Raw genomic sequence first — 25,132 nt, 5'->3', positions numbered from 1 at the left:
GACTAACACCACCAGCAATGAAACTCTGCTATTTGTAGATTTGCTAACAATCCTGGAACAGTGTAAGAACTGTCACAGCTCTCTAAATGCAATCACCTCCTTCTCTCACAATCCTGTCTCATTTTCTAAGCTTTCAAAGTCTGCAACAGAGCAATGAACCCATTTTATACTAAACCTGATTCAATCCAAGAGCAATGCTCATGCTATTAGAATAAAAGAGGCAAAGGGTAAAGCAGGAAATACTAACAAAACCTGTGAAAATATGAATACTGCAGTGGAAGCAAAGTAAGGTTGCACATGCAATCAATTCCTGAATGCCTGACTCCAACAGTAGCTTTCTTTTAACTGGAAACTTCTGTGCATTTTCATAAGGTATTTTTGTAGCAAAGAAGCAGAAACATGCTGATTGTCTGAAGGATCATCAGAAGGACTACACTCTTTGGATGCACAACATTGACCTTTGCCACTCCAACTGATCAATGACAGTTGGAATAACAGGCAGTAATCCATAAATCAGCCAACAGAGGGAAACAAATAGCTATAAAACCTGTTAGCAAGAAACAGATATGCACGGAAGCAGCAATTTTTGGGCTCAAGCCAAATTTCACAGGGTTTGGGCTCAAAACCTTTATCTCCTAGTCTTCTCTTACAATATGCACTTTGCTTATCCCTCCGTTACCCCACTTGCTATTTGTTACACATCTGCATTTAAGTGAGATTGTTTCTTTTCTCCAAAATATGGGAGTGGCTTCCCTTCTGAGCCTCCAGAAAACTGGCAGTAAAAATTAATATTCCTATCTGCTACTCCACAGTCTCAAACATTATTTTAAATAATAAGAAAGAAGTGTGTACGGAACTTTGTGTTTGCAAGGTTAGAAGACTGCAAGGGGCGTAAGAAGAGAAAGTAAAATATAGCAAAATAGTCTGTATTCAAAACAAACCTTTGCCACTTAAGCTCCAGAACTTTGATTGCCAGAATCCGTAAATGAAGGACTCGAAACACAATATAAACATCTGTGTCGGACACTAAGACATGAAACACATTCAAATAATATGTGGTATTGCTATTTTAAGCTATAACATATCTGACTTCTACACTGCTGTTCTAAAAAGAGAAAGCTATCCCTGGAGTTTGGTACAGGCTGTTCAGTATTTTGTACAGTCAACACACCCGCTTAACATTTTTTTTAATATTCTCTTCCATCAGATAGAATGTGTTGCTATATAAACTGAAACAAAAGATATAATTTTTAGAAGTTAAAAACTAGTATAGAATTACCCAGTTTAATATGCATTCTAAAATTCTTGTTGCATGGTTTTAACAAAAAATCACATTAACATAGTTATGAATGTCATCTTCATGGATCAAAGTATTTTTTTCAAAATATTTTTGAATAGTGGAAAAAACACCTGGATGTTGGGACAATGAAACAAAAAAATCTGAGAAACAGAGTATATGCTTGCTAAACAAGAATTATGTTTATTTAGCTAGTGAATCACCTAGAGGAGTAAATTTTCACTTTCATGATAGCAATCTGTCAGGCTTGCAAACACCCAGAAATAGGAATTAAAGATTATTTTAAATGTAGTTATAAAGGTCATAAAAAGTCTGATTTAGACTGAGGTACATTTACTCAAAACTGAGATTCATCGAGTGGTAGCAAACAAACAGTTCCTCAGACAAATGCACTTTTTTCAGTATACATGTTACAGAAAAAAAATAAATGTGCATTAACTGGTGGTGTCCACCAAGCTGCATATTAATATTCTCTTACACCAAACAGTTTGAAACAAGGGAAATGTCATTCTAATATAATTTTATGTTACTTTTCATTTGGCTAAACTGCAGCTTAAAGTTGCTTTGCCATATTAAAAGATTACTACAATAATTTTCACATGAACATTTAGACTTGAGTTTTACTCCAGGACTAAATATGGCATGATTTGCTTTTAATCTGTTGAATAGCTAAAAACTGACAATTAAAAAAACTACAACAAAGAAAAAATTAAGTTGAAGCAATGTGAATCTCACATCATTGAACCACTTCTAATGGTTAAATGTTAGTATTTAACAAATTCAAAGAGTTAATGAATCCTTGCATTCGTTCGGTCTCCTGTGCCTTAGCTAGGATGCATAAATACAAAAGACAGCAGATACTGGTAAAAGCTTCAGGACAGAAAGTGCTTGACGAAGGTACAGTTCTCAAGTGTGTTTGGTGAGAGAGTATAAGGGCAGATGCACTGATGAGAACCATTACAAGAAGAGTCAATTTTGTGTTAAAGTGTTCAAAGATGTCACCTTAAGCAGAAAAAAGCTTTAATAACGTCTTCTTAGACATATTAGGCATTTCCAGAGTCTACATCATTAGTGTTGTAATTCTAGCAGGACATCTCCATATAGTTATTGTTTGTTTCTATTTCTCTCCTGAAAAAACAAAAACAAAAACAAAAAGGAAAATCATGTTAATACACACAGTTTAACATTATCTGCTTTCCTCTCATTAGAGCAGTTGCATTGCTTGCAATTTCTCTAAATTAGGCAACAAGCTTTCAAGGAAAAAACTTGGCTTTTTTTCAGAAACATGAAATATCTAGTTCAAGTCAACTTCTTAAAAAGAAACACAGAAGTATATGTCAAACTAGAAGGCAAATACGTCCCAAAAAACAGCTACCAAAAAGAAAAGGTTTTATTACTTTTAAATCACTTCTGATATCACACCAAGTGGACTGAGTAATGAGACCAAGGGAACTATGAACAGGGCGAGAGGTACCCTAAATCTTTTGCTTAACTTGTCAAAAAATGCTCTGCATGAATATTTAAATATTCTGCTCTCTATCCATTATATCCCTGAAAATCTAAAGACCATACTCCCAGGTATCTCTTTCAAAGTCCCCTATAATGAAGTGTTCCCATGTGCTTAAGATCGAAACCTAAAGGAACAAGTTGGCCCACTACCACCTCCTCCATATGAACACACTGCTCAAATGGCAAGAAAAGTAATTAAAGGAAAAAAGCCATCAATACTTTATTTAGAAATTACTTTTAATAACAAAATGCAAAACCAGTGAAGTAGGAATGGCTGGGATAAAACCCCACTTGAATGCAAGTCTGAGTTGCAGTCAAGCACATATTCACTACAAAGCCCTCATTGGGAGATGTTGCATTTGGTGTAAAGGACAAAGCGTGTCATGTCATCTCTGTAATACAAACAATGACAAACAACTTCGTATGGGTGAGGGCTAAAATATTAATTGCACTGTATCTCTATCAGGGACTAACAAATTCTTCCACTGTATTACAAGTCTAACAGTAAATAACGCTTTCAGTGTTTTATCATCATCCTCCATTTTCTCTACTTTGTTAAACATACACTTCAGCATCATGACTACCTCTAGGAAAAAAATAAAAACAGATCAGTAAACTATATTTCATTGCCTTCATTATGTTATCTTCTAGACTGTAAAAAGACACTGTAGTTTGACTCTAAGAAACTAAGACTTTATCTTCCAATACCATTTCCTTTCTTAATACACCCAACTGAGTACATTATATAAATGTTTTAAAATACCTTAATGGAAGAGAGGTAGATTCCCTCCCCCATTTAAAAAAAAGAGAACAAGAAACTCATTTCCAGTATTTTTATTATTATTGCATTACACAGCATGTTATAAATGGAACATAAACATAGCAGGGAAAACCAAAATAAACCAGGAGGCATCTGAACAATGATTTCAAAAGCACTCTATCAGATACCACGCTGAAACTTTATTATGCTAGAAACTATTTACGAGAAGTGGAAATTGGCATATGAACCCAAATAAATTCTGCCAAAAAGACACTATAATGAAAGAAGAGGTTATTAGAGTACATCTGATGACCTAGTCCTCTCTAAGACAGAGCTCTGAGTTGCTTCAAGATGAACACCAAAAAAGTAAAGCTTGCACAGAGTTCTTGGTCACAACAAGCAGCTCACGGTCCCAGCAGCTATATAGCTAAGACTGGACATTATCTAGGGCAGAACTTCAGTATAATTAAAGCAAGAGCAATACTTCCACTATTCTGCTAGAAATAATTTTTTCCTAGTTCAAAGAGACATAACTAATATTTTCATAGTAAGACAGTATTTTTAAGAGTGAGATTGATATTATCAACCATTAATACAAACTGATACGCTAACAGTGCACATCTAAGCTGAAAACAGATGACCACTGGCCTCATGCCTCACTATGCATGTAAGGCATGTAAAAATAGCCTGCTCATGCACATCTCAAATTATTCCTCTACTACTAGCAGACTTCAACTTAAAGAACTGCACAAAGTGCTGAAAAACACTACTGCAGTATTAAGGAGGAGCCTATGAAATTGTGATGTTAAATAATGAAATACCAGTATTTTAACATTTTAAATACTACCTAAATACAAATAAAAATCATCGGTTCCTGCCCATTTGGAAGTATTACATATGTAACCACTGAGTAAAACTGTATAAAAACCCTCTCTCTGCATTGCAAAGTGTTGCACAGTGAACTGACCAATGTTGTGCTTTGTGTGGCTCCCCAACTCAAAATGCATTTAAGTGCATAAAAATTCAAAGTAGAACAGGAATGATATCATGACTATCTGCTTCCAGTGGATGAACAAAGGAAATGCTAAAAATTTTAAGTCCGTTTTGAATTCTACAGAGGACAAAGGCCTCAAAACACCACCAAGCACACCTTTGCTGTAGTCTCAAAGTTACATATTACTACATTTATATTTATGTACTTAAAGCAGACATACAAACTTGACATTTTTCAGTGTGAGTGAACAGTATGTTCTGCAGATGTTGGTATCAGTGACACTTGGCACTGTACAGCAAAACAGAGAAAACCTGATTTATTCAAGACGTATTACTCTCAAAAGGAAACTAAATCCCCCCCAGCGCTAAGTCAGATCACACTTGCTAGCACTGCCTTTTCCCTTCTCAAAAAGTATTCCTCTTCTGTTTTTCTGGGTGACTTTTGTTTGGTTGTTTTTGTATAAACAGTGATTATAGACAAACTAGCAGAAAACTTTATCCCCAGCATGAGAGCAGATGAAGCTTCCAGCATAACTGACTGGATTACAATTACACTAGATTTTTTGCTTTCATTGAACATCTTTTTCATTTCTTACATTCAGATGAGCAAAACCTTTGCCACATCTCTTGCAATGCTCTCGGATAAAAAGCTTCTCCAGTCAATTTAACTTCCCTGTCACCAAAGGCCAAATTCACTTCAGAACTCACCAGGGTGAGGCTACCCCACTTCAGGGGGCATTTATGACCAGGATGTGGAAATTAAGTACCATTCGAATTAGAACAATGTGGGAATGTATGGGCTTGTTAAAGGTACCTGCCAGCTGCAGACCATGCAGTGAGGGTGAGGAGATTTCACACATGCAAATAACTTTCTACACAACCTGAGAAAACAAAGTGAAGGAGAGCCTAAAAATGCTTGGGCCTCGGAAACATGCATTGATCTAGTGCAGACAAAACTATGGAATTAACTTGGTCTGAACTGCGAGGCTGACTTCCAAATTTCAGTTCTCTGAATTCAGAGTATTAATCAAATGATCCTGTGCTGGAAAGTAACTGCAATGTAATTTATCCTCAGATTTAATGAAATCTCTATGCTAACAAAATTTCAAAATGCAAAGCAACAAAAATGTTTCCTGGTCAGATTTGAAGAAACTACTGATGTGCACACAACACTGACTTCTGAAATTTTTTGTCAAAAAGGAGGTAAATGAAAAAGCCTCATTTTAAGTAGCAAAAATGTAAATGCTAGCCTAACAACAACAACCACCTACCACAGTCCTCTGCTGTAATTTTTTTTCCAAGATCCCAAAAACTGAAGCTCAAGGTGAGGGAAAGTAGACCTGAAAGAAAGACTTTTGCTTTGCAGTTGCAAGTGCAAGCATTTCAAGGTGTCCATTTTGAAAGCTATCTAGGATTGCAAACTTGCACAGGCAAATTCCGCTCCCCCCCCCCCCCCCCCCCCCCCATCACAATCAAGTACACTTGCAAAAAAAACACCTAGAGTTTTGCTAAACTTTGGCATCTTACTGTAATGTTTAAAAAGTTCATGCCTGAGCTATCTGCTTTGCCCCTCTCCCAAGAGGTTGTATTTTCACAGCAGCTTCAGTAGGGAAGGTATAGCATAGCACATTTTAGTCGCTTCACTGCAAACTGCAATTTAATCTTCGACTTAAAAGCCCTGCTTATCTGCAATGTAAGCTAACATGTCAGACCGCATTCTGTGAAGTGAGGCGCAGGCGCACATCTCCTCTGCCAACTCTGCTGTGTGGGCAGAAACACCTGGCAGAGGCAGAACAGACAGCTGTAGAGGTGGTGAGAAGAAGCCACATCAGAGTTCATGAGATCTCATTTACTAATAGCATCAGCCATAATCTGCGGGTTATTGCACCCCAGTGTACCATTACAGCTATGACAGCATAAACACTGACCTTAGAGCTTGAGAACCATGATGAAAAACAGATTACTGAGAAAAGGGAAAAATGCTAAAAATAATTTACTCCATTTATGACATAGATCTCATTGGCTGTTAACATGAACTACATGACTGAAACTCTAAAATGGTGTAAAATAAAGGTTCTTTTTAACTTCTCACTCTTGATTTCCAAACTAGAGACAGTGAATCTCCTGAAGACAAGAGATTACCGCAAAACCAGATAAAAATATTTAAATATATTTTCTGAGAAACACTTCTGGGAATTCTGGCAAGATGGGAGGGAAGGATCTCTAGAAGTCTTAAATCAGCCTAGAAATTTTTCCTGTGGAGGTACCATAACCTCCCTAAACACTCATTTTCTTCTATTCCTTATCCCAACATGAAAACCACAAGGTACAAATTAAAAATCAAAGTCAGCATAGGAAGTCAAACAAGGTTTTATAACTCTAGAGCAGCTCCTTCTCCTGGTAAGCCTTATAAATTAATACTCATCTGAGACACTGCTGCTGCATATCGTTTGAAATCCACACAGTAAATAAGACTTTCAAGCATATAAATATTAAGAAAGTCTGAAAAGCTACTAGACCTGGACTTCTAATTTATTTATTCTTCCTATTAGTTTTGATGGCATTTTACTTATTTCAGTCTCTGAAACACAGCAATAGTAAAAATTTGAGTGAATTACAGTAAGAAGGTAAATAAATTTAAATTTGAGGAGACACATGCATTGTTATTGGAACAGACGATATTATTTTATTATGGTAACAATAAAGGCAATAAGAACTTAATTCACATCTGAAATTCCACAGCACACAAAATAATAGGGTACAAACATTCAGAAGGCAGAGGTGGGAAAAGAAACTTTAAAGATACCATATGATAACACACAAGGAAAGGCTCTGCAGAAACCAAGCTTGAACTCCGTAAGGCAGAAAAGCCCTTCCAGTCTTTTCTCCCAGGTGGGTACTTTCAGTAATAGATTGGCCAACTACAAGTAGTAAGTGCTTCCTTTCAGTGCTGTACATTGTTACACACTGAAGTATCAGATTTTAATTAGCTACAAGACAGCTATTTCACCAAGTTCATTAAAAAGTGAAAAAAAAAAAAAAAAAAAAATCAAGCTTCTAGATCCTCATTATTGTTTGGTAACAATGCTCACAGTACAACATCAGCTTTGGAAGACTGACAACAGATAGCTTTTAACTACATCTATGGAAATTGCATTCAGTGATGTTCACTGTCCCAGCAACAGGAGCAGAAAGATGACTCCGACACCTCAATTTTTCTCAGATGCCCATGGGCAACAACAAGATCTTATTTAATTGATCTGTAAGGAATCTATAGTAGTCTTGGAAGGGAAATGACATCCAAGGCAGGGCCTACAAAATACACTGGGGAATAATTTTACAGACAATTTTTCTTTAAGCCTCACCACTCATGCTATTTGCATGTGTAACTCAAATTCCAGTCTGCCATGAGAAACATGAACTTATTTTATCTTGGTTTCTCATGACATTCTATATGAAAGTGCAATGAACATGCAAGTTTACATTTACTTTTTCACAACTGACTATAATCCCTAGGTACAGAAGCAAAACAATAATTTTAATTGCCTGTCAATAGTAAGTACTCTACCAGACCTCTGAAAAGGTGCTTATAAAGCACTGGGATCAAACAGCTTATCTGATATGAATTCTTGTAATATATCATTTCAAGTAGATGAATCTGAAGGTTAAAGCAAATCAAGTTTGATTCAAAACTTAAACAATCCTAGATCAACTGAATCTACAGAAACAGCTTTAGTAGATATGCAAGATCTATATGGTGTGAAAGTGCCATCTTTTTCCAGCAAAGCACTGCCAGCAATTTTCACTCGAGTGTCTGCTACCTAGCCCATCTGTGGTATGAAACAATGAAGCAAGGCTGAAGTACTGTGTGGAGAGTCACAGAGGTTGCGACTTCCTTGCAATATGCAGGTATATTTCTTCCCTGCAAACTGCAGGAAAAGCACCAGTGTTCTACTCAATTTGTTCTTAATAGACTTGTGTAATCTGAGGAGATGTAGAAGCGAGCAGAAGGCTGCCACATGAATTTTAACAGGTATTCATGTATACTTAAGATTCTGCTTTTGCTCTGAAAGAAGAGATTTAGAATTACTCCTTTGCTTTAAAAACCACAACTTAAAAGACACAGCATTTAGAAAAGGTAGAGCTGTCACATATCCAGCTCAGCTCAAGTTCAAAGTCTTGTCTTAGGCAGCTACATTCACATTTAAGAACATTAAAGAATTAGATTCTTTGACTATGACTGGTCTCTGGAGCATAAAGGTAAATAAACCATTTGGTTGATATTCCTGGCTTTTCCAACAGGGGTCCCTATTTTACAGGAGAAATAGGGTCTTTCAAGTCCCAGAGTCAGAGAATTTAATTCACTCTGTAGAAAGGTCTCCATAGGCTTGATTTTGCAGGTAGAAATTTCAAAGCCAAAAGAAAAATGCAACAAGATCCATGCAAGTGTTGAGATGAACTAAGATCACCTGTTAGTTTAATAACATTACACCTCTTTCCTTCAACAGTCCAATACTGTATTTTTCCTATTGCACCATCTCCTCCCTTACTAGAGAAAGGCAGGACACACCACTACTCACTCTTACCTAGTCACTCTGTAAGATACTGTATTTTAACATCCAGATCTCTCCATACTATCCCCATCCTGTAACAAATTCTAAACCCTACCTCTGAAGAGAAACAATTGACTGCACCAAACGCACAGAAACCAGGCACATTTGAAATCCATGTGTCTGTAACAAGAGAACTTGCAAGTTATTTTTAAGTGTTTCCAAAAGATTGAAGATGCAAAAGCAAATGAAGACGTAGTAAATAAGCACACCATCATGGGATGAAAATTCTGGATCAGTTGTCTAAAATTATTCTAGCTCCAAATAATTCTCTTCTCCCAAGACCGGGGTACATATTCATCTCATGATTATCAAGGGAGCAAAACCATATTTTCTGTTTCTACTTTCTGACCATATTGTTTTTTCTTAAAACAGATGTGAGATGTGCAGTATCACTTTCATTTATGAAGATGAAACTGTAGATAAACATCAAGTTCAAGGAAATTGCAAAATAATGGCCATTAAAACATCATCAAAAGCATATAAGAAAGACACAAGTTTCTCAAAAGATACTACGTAGCCCATTTCATTTACCGTTTTGAACCTCTTTAAGATGTAAATACACAAACTTAAAGTTGTCTGGTACAACTATCATTTAACTACATTAAAAATGTTGGTCAACTACCTGTTTTCCTTGACTTGTACAAGGACTGTGGATGTTTCTATATCTGACTTTGACACTATAACCTATTAGTTGATGGTTGGGGGGTAAGGGAAGGAACAAGTGTCTACAGCTCCCTCTTAATGGATGTTTTCTCATTACCCTCTGTCTCTAAGATATTTTTAAGAAATATTAAATCAAGCATAAAGTCAGCAATGTCCTGGAGTGGAAAGGAGCTATGCTGCTTAACACTGCAGCCTAATTATGACCCAATTATTAGAGAAACAGAAGTTATGTTAGTATCGGAATGACGGAAGAGAAATTAAATTTCGAGAGTCAGAAAGTTTTAGCTGTATCATCATTCCTACTACAAGACATGCAGTACAACAGGAGAAAGCCAACATTTTAAATGCTTAATTTACCTGCCATTTAAAGGCTTCCTGAAAGGTAAAAATTCCAAATGCAAATTAGATAAAAAGAAATATATACTGAGTCCCTGTATCTTCTCTCACAGATAAAAATTAATTATTTTTCTGAACTACGTCACTAAGAAAACCATCCAAAGCATTCTACAGTTATGTAGAACCATGATTTTTTTTTTCCATTATGGGCTACAAAAGCAGAATTCTGCACTAAAAAGCACCAAACAAGTCCTAGGACAACAGGTAATTGTAGATTAGCAAGCCACGACCTGAGAGTGGATAAGTTGTAATCTTCCAACGACAGCATTTTTAATCAGAGCCACATTTCATTGTGATCCACGTATATACTGATCAGGCGCATAACTACTAATACAGATTTTCTTTTTCTTTTGAGTACTTTGTTTTCCTAATGTTATTACATGCTCTTAAATGACATATTTTAAGACTTCTGTTCCATTTTTTTACATCTTATGGCTACTGCTTTCTGTTGAAAGACAATCAAACACGTTTTTAAATAATCTGCACACAAATATGCACATTTACACCACAAAGCAGTAGTTCAAACTAAGGACTAATGCAATTTCAGATTATTTCAATATACTACTGACAGAACTCATGAAAAACATCACTGATTTCTCTGCTCCTTTGGTGAAATATCACAGCACTTGTACATTTAGAATAGGACACTGGAACCTGAGCCGTAAGAAAAGCGTGAATGATTACTGCACAAATTTGTTTCCAACTCCAGCTGCAGATACCTTACCCAGACCAGAGTCACATTAAACAGTAGTAGACACTGGAGTTCTAATATTTATGCTTAAATAGACTATTCATAGTCATTTGCAAGTAACCTTTATCAAATGGCAAAGATATTGAAGTATCATGTTAATCACAGACTATTCATTGCACTTTTATAAGTATACTGCCATATTTTAATAAAACATACAGGTCATATTGGAAATTAATTATTGATCCCCCTGAGTTGTTAAGATTAAACTTTTACAACCAATTATTTTAAAATAAGCTAGTTGGAATGATGAACAGTTATAAAGTAAATTAAATCCATAAATCATATGCTGTTTACTATGTTTAGATCACTGGCTGTATGAAGGTCTGTTACCACCTATGCAACAACAAAACATTAACTGAACTTTAAGGAACATGTAAATGACTACTGCTGCTTGATGTATTTAATATTTTATTAACAGCAGTAAGCACATTTTTTATGACCAAAACACTGGAAACAAAGTGATTGCCACAGCTGCCACAGAAAATGGGCAAGAACTTAATTTACACAGTTCCACTGGCAGTAGAAAGCACATGAATTTAAATACAGCTTCATAAAGACCTAGCTGGCACTAGGTAATAAAGGATTACTCAATTAACCATAAACCAGAGCTTACAATACTAATTGCTGCATTTCCAAACTACTCTTGAATCATAAAAGAGTTAACAATTCTGTGTTTACAATTTAAAGACAGGTTGTTTGTATACTGTGTGATAAAAGAAGAAATTTAGAGGTTTAAAATCAACAATCATAAAAGAATGATAAGGATGATCTCTCAGTAGCTGTCATTAATTTAATTTGGACTTCCTATATTTTAAGTACATAATCATTTGCTTAAGGCCTATCTCAAAATGATCTACAAAGAGAAAACCTCACAACTACATCTGCAGCTCTAAAGTAATTTTTTATAATTTGTCACAAAACCAATTTGTGCAATGCTGCAGAAGAATCAACAACTACTATGCAAGTAGGTTGACAAGCGTGTCTTCTCTCAATAATATTGTGAAAGGTAACTTAACAGAGAAATGCAGAGTTTAGTACTTGAGTCATACAGATACTGTTTTCCCTGAAGATATTAAAGGAAACAGCAATGTTACTTTATTACACAAATATATATAATCAGACATCTAGTTAGAGACCTACTAAATGCTGAATTTAGTACTTTGAATTTTAAGTTTAGCATACATAGAAACATTACCAATAACCTATGTTCCCCCTCTTCATTACATTTCATGGCTTTCACCTATTATCAAGGGAACAAAACCCCAAATAAAATGCATTATCTTCCTGAGATGCTACGGCATGTCTGAATTATGACTCCTGTGATAACACTTTTCACAAAAGTAGACACTTTTGAAGCAAAACAGTTATTTCTGGAGTGTCTTAAAACATCAAAAATTAAGAAAATACTAAACCATGAATATTACAGAGAAACATGATTATCTTAGTCCTTCTGAAACATTACCAAAATCGCAATGACGTTGTACTAAAGCCTGAAAAAGTCGAAGGTTTCCTCTTACATTGAATATTAGTTAAGACCGCGTGGCCTGTCCTCCCATCATCAAGACAGCATGGAAGTAACAATACTGATTTAGGGCATATTCAGTTTTCTTTTTTGAAAAAAAATTAAAAAGCCATTACACAGCCAACTGGGATATTCCTCTTGCCTCCAAACAGTGAAAAACTTCCAATGTGACAACATATTGCACAGCTGTGCAATAAAACTACAAAATTGATTTTGGGTATGCACTGGTCTACAGGAGATACAATGTCTGTTGAAGGATTAGGAATGTACAAGAGAGGTGGAACCACTGCAGTGCTAGAAACCTAAGAGAAGTAAGGAGGCTGTGAGCAGGCGAAATTCTTAAGCAGTCAGAATTGTGGCAGCTTCAAAAGAAGTGAACAAATTCGGGACTTCACATCCCACAAGGCCCCTAATTAGCATAAACCCTAGACTTTTGGGGTTTTTTATTCATCTTCTCACACCACCTACTGAGTAGAGAGCACTACCACCACCTGCACTGATGGAAACTCCCATTTCTGAACACTTGCACATCATCTAACTGGTACAAGAGTTCCTGGAATGTTTCTAGCCATGAAACAAATCATACATTTGCAGTTACTAGCAAGCCTGGAAAGAAAATAAATACAGCAAAAGTAAATATTGTGGCCAATGGTGAACATAAGTGTTCTTAGTAAGGAGAGTACACAGAAGACAAAGCAGACAAGTACTATAAGAGATTAAACTAAATGCCTTTTCCTTTGTCTGGTTTTCTGAAATACCTCCAAAACTAAAGGTTTCTCTACCAATTTATCACAGGTATACTTTTCTTCACAGAAATGAACTACACATTACTTTTTTTTCAGGAAATGTGCTATCAGAAATGTCCAAAAAATTATTCCTGTACAAGTCATCACTATATCACTTCTGTGTTTCACAATTGTACAAAAGACAAATTGAATCAAGGGGAAAACCTGCTTTTCACAGTAATCATGTTGTGAACATTTCATTAAAGCAGAACTTGAATTGAAATGTTCTATTAAATAAAGCTTCTCCTGTAATTTCAGGTCCTTTTTGTGACATCCAGAAACCGTAAAAATCTAAACTAGAAGACTTCAGTTATGGATAATACATTCAATTCAGTTTTTGTTTACTTTGAAGGGTAAAAATATGTCAGAAGTCCACTTACGCAGGCCTGTGTAAGTATTGTGGTTAAACACATGCCTGTGTTAACAAGTTACAAGAACTTAAATCTTTTCATTAAAAGCCAGTTATATCACGTACAGACACCTTGGGTAAAAAGTACCACCTTCTGATTCAATACTTGCACACAGAAATTCCAGTTGTATGAAAGGCAAGGCTTTGAAAAACAGAAAAAATAGGAGAGCTACAATAATGACAATGATTTCTTACCCTACGCATGGCTTCCTCCTCCTCTTGACGCTTCTCATAATGTGCAAAGTCATCAAAGATTGAGGTGGTATGCTTGAAAGTAGCAATTATTTTAAGCACTTGCTTGGCTTTTTCTAGGGGTACCTCTTGAGTGTCCCTCGAGTTGGTAACTGGTTTGTTGTCATTGTTTTCCAAACGAATATGCCGCAGTTGGTTATTGGGAACGTCTTTAACAAAGATCCATTTGACATCAAACTTCCCCTTCCACTTATCCTGAGACCAGACACCAGCATACGCATTGTAGTCCACAACAGACTTCATCTCAGCCACTCCACAAAAGTGTCCACTGCCATTCACACTGAAGAGTAAATAGAGTGGGCCTTTTCCATTCAGGGAACGGTAAGCAGCATCCAAGCGCTTATTACCATGTTCAGTACTACACCAGATAGAGTACTTAATGGAGCGATGAATATCGTCCTCTGAATAACTTTTGATTATAAACACACGTCCATTCTTCAGATTCCAATCGAAGTCTTTGGGATTGTAGTTGTTTATGGCCTTTAGTTTCTCCAGCACTGGGTGCACTTCCACACCAGAAGGTGAGGAGCTAACAGATACAACACCTAAACCAAAGTTCTCACTACCAGCTCCATTGTTCTGGCTGAAGCCCACACCCCTATTACGAGGAGCTACCCAGCGGTTTTGCAGCTGTTGTTGCTGCAACTGGTGAGGCTGGGCCTGCTGCTGAGGTCCTTGTTGCTGTTGTGGTTGCTGTGGCTGAGGCTGCTGTTGAGGCAGTTGGCTTTGCACCAGTGGCGGTGGTTGAATTAATGGCTGAGGCTGCTGGATTATAGTCTGAGGAGGCAGTACTGGTTGGGCTGGGGGTGCTTTTACCACTGACCCTTTGTCATCCCAAGTTCCAATATTCATGTTGTGTTTTATAGGTGGTGGTGGTACAGCAGGTCCCCCAATGCCCACATTACCCTTAGGCTTGAGTTTCGGCTGAGGTTTAGCAGGCTTCCTTGCAATGGCAGCCCATGAGGTTGGTTTAGGTGCTGAACTGCTAACTGGGGGCACGCTGTTTGCTGCAATGCTTGTCATACCTGTACTGCTCAGAGCTGAACCTACAGTTTTTGTTACAGCAGCCGTCATATCTCCACCAATTTTCAGTCCAGTCATGCCTTGCTCAATGCTGCTAATCCCAGGCACCTTGCTCAGAGTATCACTGCCAAATCCAGCCTGTCCATCTGCTATGGCTCTCCCAAGAGAACTAGGTGGATAGCCATAGCTGCTGCTGTAAGCAGAGCTTTGCGTTGATTGTCCCTGAGATCCACTTGTCCCCCATGTAGAGAAGTCTGCATTCCCAGGAAAAAAATTAAATCCGTGCTGCCCGAGAAATGGAGGGGTATTTCCTAATGCCCCAGGTTGACTAAACACACCATCAGGTATGTAATGGTGTTCACCATTACTCATCTGTCCATAAGTTGTCAAGTATGGCATTGGAGGGTCGCCTGCAGTTGACCACGCTGCTTCGCCTAAAGAATATGGAAATCCAATGGATGGAGCATAATAACTAGGCATATATGGGTCTGACATTGGTGGATAGCTGTTATTCTGCAAGAAAATAAAACAAAAATCAGCAATACAGATAATTAGGCTGGGGGGGGGGGGGGGGGGGGGGGGGGGGGGGAAGGACAACCTGTAATACAGTCCAAAACATTTTTAAGGATGATATGAACGCATTTGTAACTTCCACAGTTCCTCCCAGTGTAACAGATGAACAAGATATCTGTTAGATATGGCCATTTGTTCCTCAGTTACTGAGCTAGGCTTAAAATTCCTCCATGTCGACAGTATCGAGAAAATAATACGCTAATTTAAAAAACAAGTCATAACAACTGTAGTTTCATAAATACAGAAAAATAGCTGCAACTGCGATTTAAAGTTTTGGTATTCTTACTTTTTTTGTCAAATTTCTCACTTCTAATTGGAGACACCTGCCAGAATATTATAGCAAAAAGGATGCAAGGATGATTCTTTCCGCGAGGAAAAACAATCAAACTCTAACATTTCCACACTATTGAATGGGCACTAAGTACAATCTGTGGTCTAACAGAACAAAGTTCACTAGCTAAACTCAAATTCTACTCCCAAGACTCCTGGGAAACCAGGAAATTTACTTCTTGAGAAGATAATGTCTCCAACACATTTGAAGGACTACCCCCATACGACTGATGTTGTTTAGGGGAAAAAAACTTGCATATTATCACCCTCTAACCAATGCCTCCTTAATCCTGTATTATTTGAAAAAAATAGGAAGGCAAGCAAAATTCTCAAAGCCTTCTAATAATTTGCACTTTCTCCCTCTCTCAAGACCACTACAACGTAGAAACTTAGCTTAATGAATATTAACTTTTGACTATAGAGACAATTCACAGCTCTGAAAATAAGTCATTAACTTCCTTGTACAAGAGTTATACCAAGCTGTAGTAATACTAAGCTTCAATCTATTATGCTACGAACTCCGAGCTACTTCTACCAACTTCAAAGGAAATCATGTCCAAGCAGTTAATATTTTCACAGAGCCCATGAAACTGTTGTTTTGAACTGCATCCAACAGATGACGATTTAATGGTAAATTTAAGGTGTGGGGTTCTGTTTTGGAGTTTGTGTTTTGGGTTTTGCAATTTTTTCCTCAAGCTTCTTGTAACTGTATCTTTCTGAAGTCAGAGCACAAGAGCAAGAGATACCAGGGTATGCTTTTTAACAGAATCTTTTCCAGAATTATTAAAAAGACTTTAGCTGTTCAAGATATCATAAGACAAGATACGATACAAAACTATATTTCAATGGCAATTGAAATATATTTCAGGCAAGTAAGTAACGCTAAGAAGTATCATCCAAAAATTAATTAAATCTGGAAGTCAGTTGAACTTCAAAATTAACCTCAAGATAGTAAACAATGTTCACTTACCTGATTTGTCTGACTACTTAGATATGGCTCAAAATCATCATCATTTACTGCATCCTTTTGATGAATCGAACCGTTTTGTACTGAAACTAAAAATAAATCTGTATTAGGTATACTCTCTGTAAGATCTATGTTGCACTTTTAATCTAGATAACACTTCTTAATTGCCTGTACACTGAAGTACTTCTGCTTGTGCTTTGTTGAGACTGAACGTATTGTTGAGGACCGCTTTGTTAAATTTAAAGAAAATAGCTCATTCTACTGATAATCCCAATCAGATCTCAGGAGATGCCTGGAAAGATAGCAACCAGAGCGTACTACTCCTGACTATTCTTTCCTGAGGTCCACAGACAGAGGAAAGATTACAGGCACACCTTATTTGCACATGCAGTAAATCCAGCGTTTCCAGAAGTACCAGACCAAGTGCAAATGTGCAGAGCAACCAGATCAGACCTATTCAGTCGGTTCAGGGAAAGTTGCAACACACAGCTTTACCCTGCCAGGAGGAAAGTCAGTTACCCACCAAGACAACCATGAAGGGCACCACTATTCAGCTGTTTAATTCTATATTTCCTACATAAACATTATAATGTACTGCATTAGTGCTGTCTCTGAAGCTCAGAGAGTACAAAGCAAAACAGAAACAAGAGCTAAAGTCCCCAAGGGTGATTACAATCCTTTCCCAATACATATGCCACTATATGCTGGAATCTCTTCCTACCTGCTCTTCTCGGCCTCTTATTACCTTTACTTTCATCTAAGGCATTACACCTACCTGGGATTTTCCAGCTGCCCAAATTACTTGAAGTGTCTCTCCACCCTCCCCCAGGCTACTATTCAAACAAAGTCAAATTGCACAAATTTCTACTAAGTTTCATTGTTTCCCATGGTGCAAAGCAGAACAGGGACTTAAACCACCAATTTGTAATTTTACAATTTGAAGATGAAGACCTCTTCTCAAAAATACTTTTCCGAATACATTTTTTTTTGTTATTTATCAGATAGGTTCAGTGAAAAAACCACCCCACAACCAAGTTTTACAATGATCAGCGAGGTGCACTAAGAAACAGTAACAAAACAAATTTTCTGACAGCTGGAGATACTGAGTTCGGAGCTCACTTCGTGGTATGCCTCTTTTAGCAAAAGCTTCTGAAAAGTATATACAAACCATGTAACTAAATCTTCAACTTTGCTGGAGGTAGTGTCTAACAATGGGTTTCTTCTGTTTCATTGGGGTTTTTTTTTGCCACCCAAAGTTCACATTGCAAACCAAGTGCTGCCTGGACCAAGTCACTTCAATTTTTTTCACATTTGACTAACACCTCTAAAACAAACTGCATTCAGGGAATGAAACTAGTTGAAAAAATGACAAAGGAATAGATACAATCACAAGGAATAACCAAAATTCCAGAAAACATAAGAATTTCAGACAGCGGTAAAGAGAGATGAAAATTCATAATTTAACAGAGAACAACAGAAGATTTTTTTCAAAGCAAATATTTGGTAAGAAAGAAAGCAACTCGTGTCTCGTATCTTCCTGGAGTTTTAAAACTCAGAACTGTTGACACTTCAGTTATTACAAACCAGCACAGTGCGTTTGTATACTAGCTACAGCCAAATATGACCAGCAATGGTGAGCACAATGGATTTTAAAACTTGACAGAACAATATTTCTACATTAAATACCAAATTTAAATTAACATTAGGTGTCGGTTGGTTTTTTCCCCTCATAAATAAACAATTTCAGGTCATTAATCATCCTGAATTTACACACAATGGTAACATATTAATGACTTAGAACATTATATTCCTCTTTATATTTGGCCCAGTCACACATGGGATGAGCCTGAAAATCTTTTGTGCATGCCATGTCCATTGCCTTGGCTTAAGCAAATAGTATTCAGAGCACAATTCTCAAATACAGTTCTGTTATAATGAAAAACATAGATGGAGGCATACAAGTTTCTTGAAAGCATGCAACCACAAATAAAGAAATAAACAGCTGCATGTCAAGACTAGAATCCTATCAAAATTAATCTCCTCATACTGACAGCTAATCTTCATAAAACATGCATCTGCTGTGTTTATTGTTTCAGAGGTATCTAAAGGTCACTTAAGACAGAATTATTTTTGGTCTGCCATTACGACTAACACAGAATATTCTTGTAAATGTATTTTCTTTCTTATTTATTCTGTATCGAGATCTTAAGTCAGTGACACAAAATAGTTGTATACCAACATCTTCCCTAGTAAATATACACATTTTCCAGTGAAATAGCATCACTAGAAGTGTGTTTCTTTGGCTTTTCATTCTAACTTTACATAATGTGTTAATAATGAAGAATGTAGCCCACACACACATTTAACAAGAGCAAACAGATTAAGATGCATGCCTCATTCCCAAAATCTCACATTAAGTGTTCCAACTGAACAGGGCAGTGAAGAATACTAATTGAAACTAATTTACAGTTACTAAAAATATCTGTATCAATCCCACCCTGAAAATACCGTATACTTCTGCAAACACTGTGAAAACATACAATGTAATTAGATATTGGGAAGAACCAACTCATAAAATAAAGTATTCTTTTAACTGCTACTATCCTTTGCATAACCACTTGCAAAATGCACAGATGATGGCCAAAGGCATAAGAATAAAATTTTCATTAGAAGCCACCGTTATACCTTAATTAACACAGAGAATAAATACTAAAAGAAACACAAACATTTCATTTTTGTTTTAAACCTAATGCTTACATTTACGCCTACTACAAATCCAAGAATTATATACATACACAAACACAAGTCAGCACTTTCCTATCACAGATGTGATATGCTGGCACAACAAACAAAAGAAAGGTGTGGGGAGGAAAAGGAGTTTCAGGAATGCCAATTTCTCCCCCCCCACACCTTACTGTAAGATATCATTTGAATGATGTCAGTACTGATGTTTTATGCCAACTGTATAGTAGTTGACAATTAGAATAAGAAAACATCCAAGACAGGATAATTTACTCGTTCAAGTCTCTGAAATACCGACATTAATATCCAACACAGCAGATGGATAGTACTGTTCTACACACTAGAACTTCAATCCCACGAATTCTGGTCAAGGAAAACAGCACAGCACACCAATTTATAATCGACTAGAATAAAGCATCAAAAACATTTTACTAGACAACACAAATCAGCTACCTTCCAGTATCATTTGCAAGTCTAGTAGTTTTTGTTCCAATATGAAAAATACTCTACTTCCATGCATACACCCCTTATACTGCTCACTCACATTCTCTCATGTGCTCTACCAGACATGGACAGTAACCTTTTTACTATCTTCTTTACCATTATTACTCTTACACGTAGAACCAACTTCAGATTAGCCTGTTAACTCAGTGTTGTGGTTTAACCCCAGCCAGTAACTAAGCCCCACACAGCCACTTGCTCACTCCCCTCACAGTGGGATGGGGGAGAAATTGGAAGAGTAAAGGTGAGAAAACTCATGGGTTGAGATAAATACAATTTAATAAGTAAAGCAAAAGGCACCAATGCAAGAAAAGCAAAAAAAGGAATTCATTCACCACTTCCCATCGGCAGACAGGTGCTCAGCCATCTCCAGGAAAGCAGGGCTCCATCACACATAACAGCTACTTGGGAAGACAAACGCCATCACTCCAAACCTCACCCCCTTCCTTCTTCTTCCCCCAGCTTTACATGCTGAGCCTGACGTCATATGGCGTGGGATATCCCTTTGGTCAGTTGGGGTCAGCTGTCCCAGCTGTGTCCCCTCCCAACCTCCTGTGCACCCCCAGCCACCTCGCTGGTGGGATGAGAAGCAGAAAAGGCCTTGGCTCTGTGTAAGCACTGCTCAGCAGTAACTAAAACATCCCTGTGCTATCAACACTGTTCTCAGCACAAATCCAAAACATAGCCCCATACTGTGAAGAAAATTAAGTCTACCCCAGCCAAAACCAGCACATTCAGTATCACATCTTCCCCTGAAGCTCCTTTAAGCTAGGACCTATCATGACACCTGAAAAAAATTACTCTCTGCTAGTATGTGGTCAGTAAGAATTGCTGATACTGACTTAGTTTATCCTCTTGAAAAGGTCTCTAACCCAAAGCCAACTACTCATGCTACACTGTGCGACCACCTTCAATCTCCTAGCCCTTTAATCTAATGCTAAATCATAACTTAGTTTCATTAAATAGACATTATACTAAATAATTTAACAGAATGGAGATTATTATTTTGTTTCAGTATAGTTTTAATTTAGGTCACATTCTCACCAATACGTAGTAAGTACCCATTATTTAAAAGGATGGACTCCATAAAAATCCAAGTTCAGAAACGCAAAAATCTCTTCCTTACATCACAAACTAAGAGATGTGTTTTGATTCATTCTGCAGCATTTACAAATTACAGCACAAAAAAATACGCTAACATAAATAAGTTAAAGCTGACTCATGCATTTTTACTATTAAACAAGCTGCAACGTAACACCCAAGTAGAAATGCTTAATACTTCCCCTCCAATTCATACATAAGGAGAATAGTTCAAAAACTACTTGTATGATTCTCTAATAGATGCATCTCAATAACCTCACTACAACTGATATGTTAATTCAAACAACACGAAGACACGAACTACTTGCTAAAATGAATCTGGCTTTTCTTCAAGAGCAACACTGAAGGTATAAACACAAACTATTTCAAACACAAAAAGAAAGAGTTAAAAGCTCCAGTTTAGCAAAAAAAAAAAAAGGTATAAGTAGTAGAATATAAGAGAACAAGTATTTAAGAATGACCAAACTGAGAAGGTCTGAGGAGTAAACACAAATTCATTTTTCTCTGAATGCAGAGAAATTAAAATGAACAGGCCAAATTCAACAAGATTCAGGAATGATGTTCCATCTCTTAAGTGATATATGTAATAAGTAGCAGATAATCTGCACGTAGACAGAGTAATAAAATAAGTACACTGCAGATAACATTAAATGACCATTCTCAGAGACCAATTAGATTAGTTCAGATAATGAACAGCGGGAGGCAAAGAGTACATGAGCTCAAAAAAAAAGTTTCTCATCTGCATGAAGAAATAATAAGCACATTAACAGACGAAGGCAGCTGTGTGCATGTTATTCTATATCTCAGCTTGCTGAGCACCTAAGAATTAAACGGGCACAAGCATACCAGTTACGCAAAAAGAATTTCCAAATAGAATATTAGTCTTTATATTGAAGATAAATTCCAGACCAGAAATAAATTGCAAGATATAATCTGAGATGCTGTTTACGACAGACTTGCCAAGAATTTGAGAGAATACTCAAGTAGTTAGTTCCTTGTTTCTGTGGGAGAGAAGAAACCCCACTGAGTACGGTATTTAAAACTAAGATGCTGACAGAAACATGGAAAAAGTAGAAAAGCTAAAGGCCTACAAACACTGAGAAAATATTCTATACTGACGCTAAAATGAGGAGAAAAGCCCACAAAATTTCTGAGAACAAGGAAGATGGTGTGTTCTGCTCACAGATATGAGTAACTAAATAGTCACGTGGCTGTTGTCTTGCAAGCTAAGGAAGCTGTTCAAAAGATCCTTCCTGATGATTCTAGTACACTGATTCTATTCACTGCACAGAAAGGCCCAAGGTGTACTGTTAAAGAGATTGTAGTAGCATATCACAAAGTCAGCTAAAAAGAAATAGCTGTGTTATCATCCAACTTCTGACATTAATCTTCATTTGCAAAATAAAACATTTTAAATTGATGTACTGCTGTGCAGTAGTAAAAACACTGGGAAATAACATTTTGGCACACAATTTCCTGTCATCTTGCTCTGAAATAAAAGACAAGCTATAGCTACATTCTCTTCCCACAATTGTCTGAAAACACATTAACCTCCATAAACAGCAATATTAAGAGATTTATACAGAAATACAAGGAATCAACTTACCTTTATTTCCCTGTCCTTTAGGTCTCTGTATATAGGAAAGTGGAAAAAAAAAAAGCAAAACAAGTTCAGTTAGAATCCTCTAACGTTTCCTTCAGGGTAATTCCATTTATTTGCCAATTATTAAAAACATGCTACTACAGAAATAATATAGCATTTAAAATAAAATATTACCAAAAAACAATAATCTTCGAATTGAAATAATTTCACGAAAAAAACATTGAAATAATCTTGTCTTTTAGAGCACATGAAGCTTAAATGGTGTTGAAAACCGGAATAACAAATGAATTGTGAATGCCCCCCTCCCCCCGAAACGTAAGCAATAAACAAAGCATAGAGTAAAAGAACAAAGGAAGTTAGTAGTTTAAGATTACCGCCAGTATCAGAACTTCATTATTATATGTTATCTTTTAAGTTGACTGGTGAGTACTTATCAGAGGATAACCTACAATGTCTTGCTTTTAAATATACAAATGAATATACAGCGATATTGTAAACTGAACTAAGAGTTGTGCATTCCTCATCTAGGCAATTACATTGAGAAAATGATACAGTATGCTTGAAGCTTCCACACAAGGAAATAATACCTTAAGGAGGACTTTTTTTTTTAGGATTAGTCATTACAAAACCCTGTTAATCTGTCATGCACTAAGAATCACTGTAACAGTACAAGTTACAGCATCCTTAACTCCTCTATAGCAAAATAAAATAGCTTAGAAAAACAAATGCTAGCCCATGAAAATCTAATTCATCTTCACACATGTACAACTAAGCATGAGTGGTCTCCAGGCTGCACTGCTCTCTAGCAGTTCTCAGTCCTGAAAAACTCAGTATTCAGAGGTTTAAAAGTTTAGGAGGCAGCCACCTCCATCTTGCTTTTATGTGCATCTCTCTCAGAGTTACTGTAAGGCTGCTCCATCTAAAACTATGGAGAAAAACCTCTGTAACCTTAAAAACCTCAACTCATCTTTTGGGATGAATCTAATCCAGACACAAAAGCATGCAGAGACCAACAAGGGACATGCAACTAAAAAAGTTAGAAAGAAGAAGCCTTCGTGGAAGACAGAGTAATGAAAAGCTAAGAGATTACTGAGAAATAAGTGCATAAAAGGAAACTGGAGTTTGCACAGAGACAAAAGAAACGAAACATTAAAGACACAGAGAGAAAATAAAAGGGGCCAGGAGACTGCAGGGCCAAAACTTTTGGGGAGTGGCAGAGGCCCACGGAGAAAGCAGACACCAAGACAGAATAGCTCCCAGCCAGAAAGAAAGGCCAGCAGAGGCCTGGTAAAGATAAAAAATAAACTCTAAGCTCCGTGAATAACCAACTAAAAAGCGCAGCACAGAGCACGGAGAGAAACAGAGGAGAACAGCTGGAAGAAGCGGAGGCCGCGGTGAAGGAGCAGAAACCACAGCCGACAGGAGAAGAGGTGGGTGAGGAGAGAGAAAGGCACGAAGAGAAAGGATGCGGTGACGAGCAGTCAGAGTGAATGAGGGCTGCGCAGGGGAGAGGAGGCAGAGCTAGGCGCCGCGGGGAGCCCGGCGCCAAGGCTCTCCGGGAGCGGAGAGGAAGCGGGAGCCCGGAGGGGCTCGGCCGGGGAGGGGTCGCCTGCGGGTGGGGAACACACAAAGCGGGCAGGCCGGGCGGGGGGGCCGGGCCGGGCGGGCGGCGGGCCGGGAGCCGCGGGGCTGAGCGGCAGCGGGCCCTGCGGGCGGGGAGGCGGAGCGGCCCTGGCGCGGATCAGCGGTTATAAATAGGGGCTGCCGGGCTGGGAAAGGGGCCCGCCATCCCGGACGCCGCCGGCTCCGATTAATCGCCGCTCCCCATGGCGGCGGGGAGAGAATGAGGAAGGAGGCCGCGAACCGCGCCGCCCCGGCGGCGAGGGAAGGTGCAGGTGGCCGCCCGGCTGCCGCCCCCCCTCCCCCGCCGGGGCTAACGACAGGGCAGGGGAGAGGAAAGGGCAGGGAGCGGGCGGCCTCTCCCCCGCTCCGCGGCCGGTACCTGGTCGACGCTGGTGGCTGACATTCTTCACGGGGAACCGCGATCCCCTCGCTCCGCTCCGCCTGGGCCTCGAGTGATTCCGCACGCCGGGGCCGCTCGCCCGCCCGCCCGCCGCGCCGCTCGCCGCCGCCTCCTCCTCCTCCCCACCGCCTGATTGTCGTCGCCGCCGCCGCCGCCGCCTGGGCTCGCTGCCGCCGCTGATCGGGTTCCCGCTGGAAGGAGCCGGCCGGCCGGACACAGCGCCGCTTCCCCCCCCTGCTCTGGGCTCCGCTTCCCCACAATGGCGGACGGGCCCCGGCTCCCACTTCCGCTCCGCGGCGCCCTGACCTTCCGCTCCCCC

General features: G+C 38.3%; 1 protein-coding gene across 1 annotated transcript; it reads right to left on the bottom strand.

Annotated features, from left to right (window-relative positions):
- Positions 1 to 1,457: 1,457 nt before the first annotated feature.
- YTHDF3 (YTH N6-methyladenosine RNA binding protein F3) lies at positions 1,458 to 25,132 on the bottom strand. Its single transcript, XM_074882076.1, has 5 exons — positions 24,793 to 25,132; positions 22,794 to 22,818; positions 16,847 to 16,932; positions 13,894 to 15,486; positions 1,458 to 2,425 (listed from the first exon to the last, which is right to left on the bottom strand). Exons 1-5 carry the CDS (start codon positions 24,814 to 24,816, stop codon positions 2,402 to 2,404), a joined length of 1,752 nt encoding a protein of 583 aa, XP_074738177.1. The 5' UTR covers positions 24,817 to 25,132; the 3' UTR covers positions 1,458 to 2,401.

The sequence above is a fragment of the Strix uralensis genome, chromosome 1 (assembly GCF_047716275.1).
Source record: "Strix uralensis isolate ZFMK-TIS-50842 chromosome 1, bStrUra1, whole genome shotgun sequence".
Lineage (NCBI taxonomy): Eukaryota > Metazoa > Chordata > Aves > Strigiformes > Strigidae > Strix > Strix uralensis.
This window is presented reverse-complemented; position numbering and strand designations above follow the sequence as displayed.

Coding starts and splice junctions, on each gene's coding strand:
- YTHDF3 (XM_074882076.1), bottom strand. CDS start 24,816: ATGTCAGCCACCAGCGTCGACCAG. Junction 22,819..24,792: donor CAGCCACCAGCGTCGACCAG/GTACCGGCCGCG, acceptor TCCTATATACAG/AGACCTAAAGGACAGGGAAA. Junction 15,487..16,846: donor TAAGTAGTCAGACAAATCAG/GTAAGTGAACAT, acceptor ATTTTCTTGCAG/AATAACAGCTATCCACCAAT.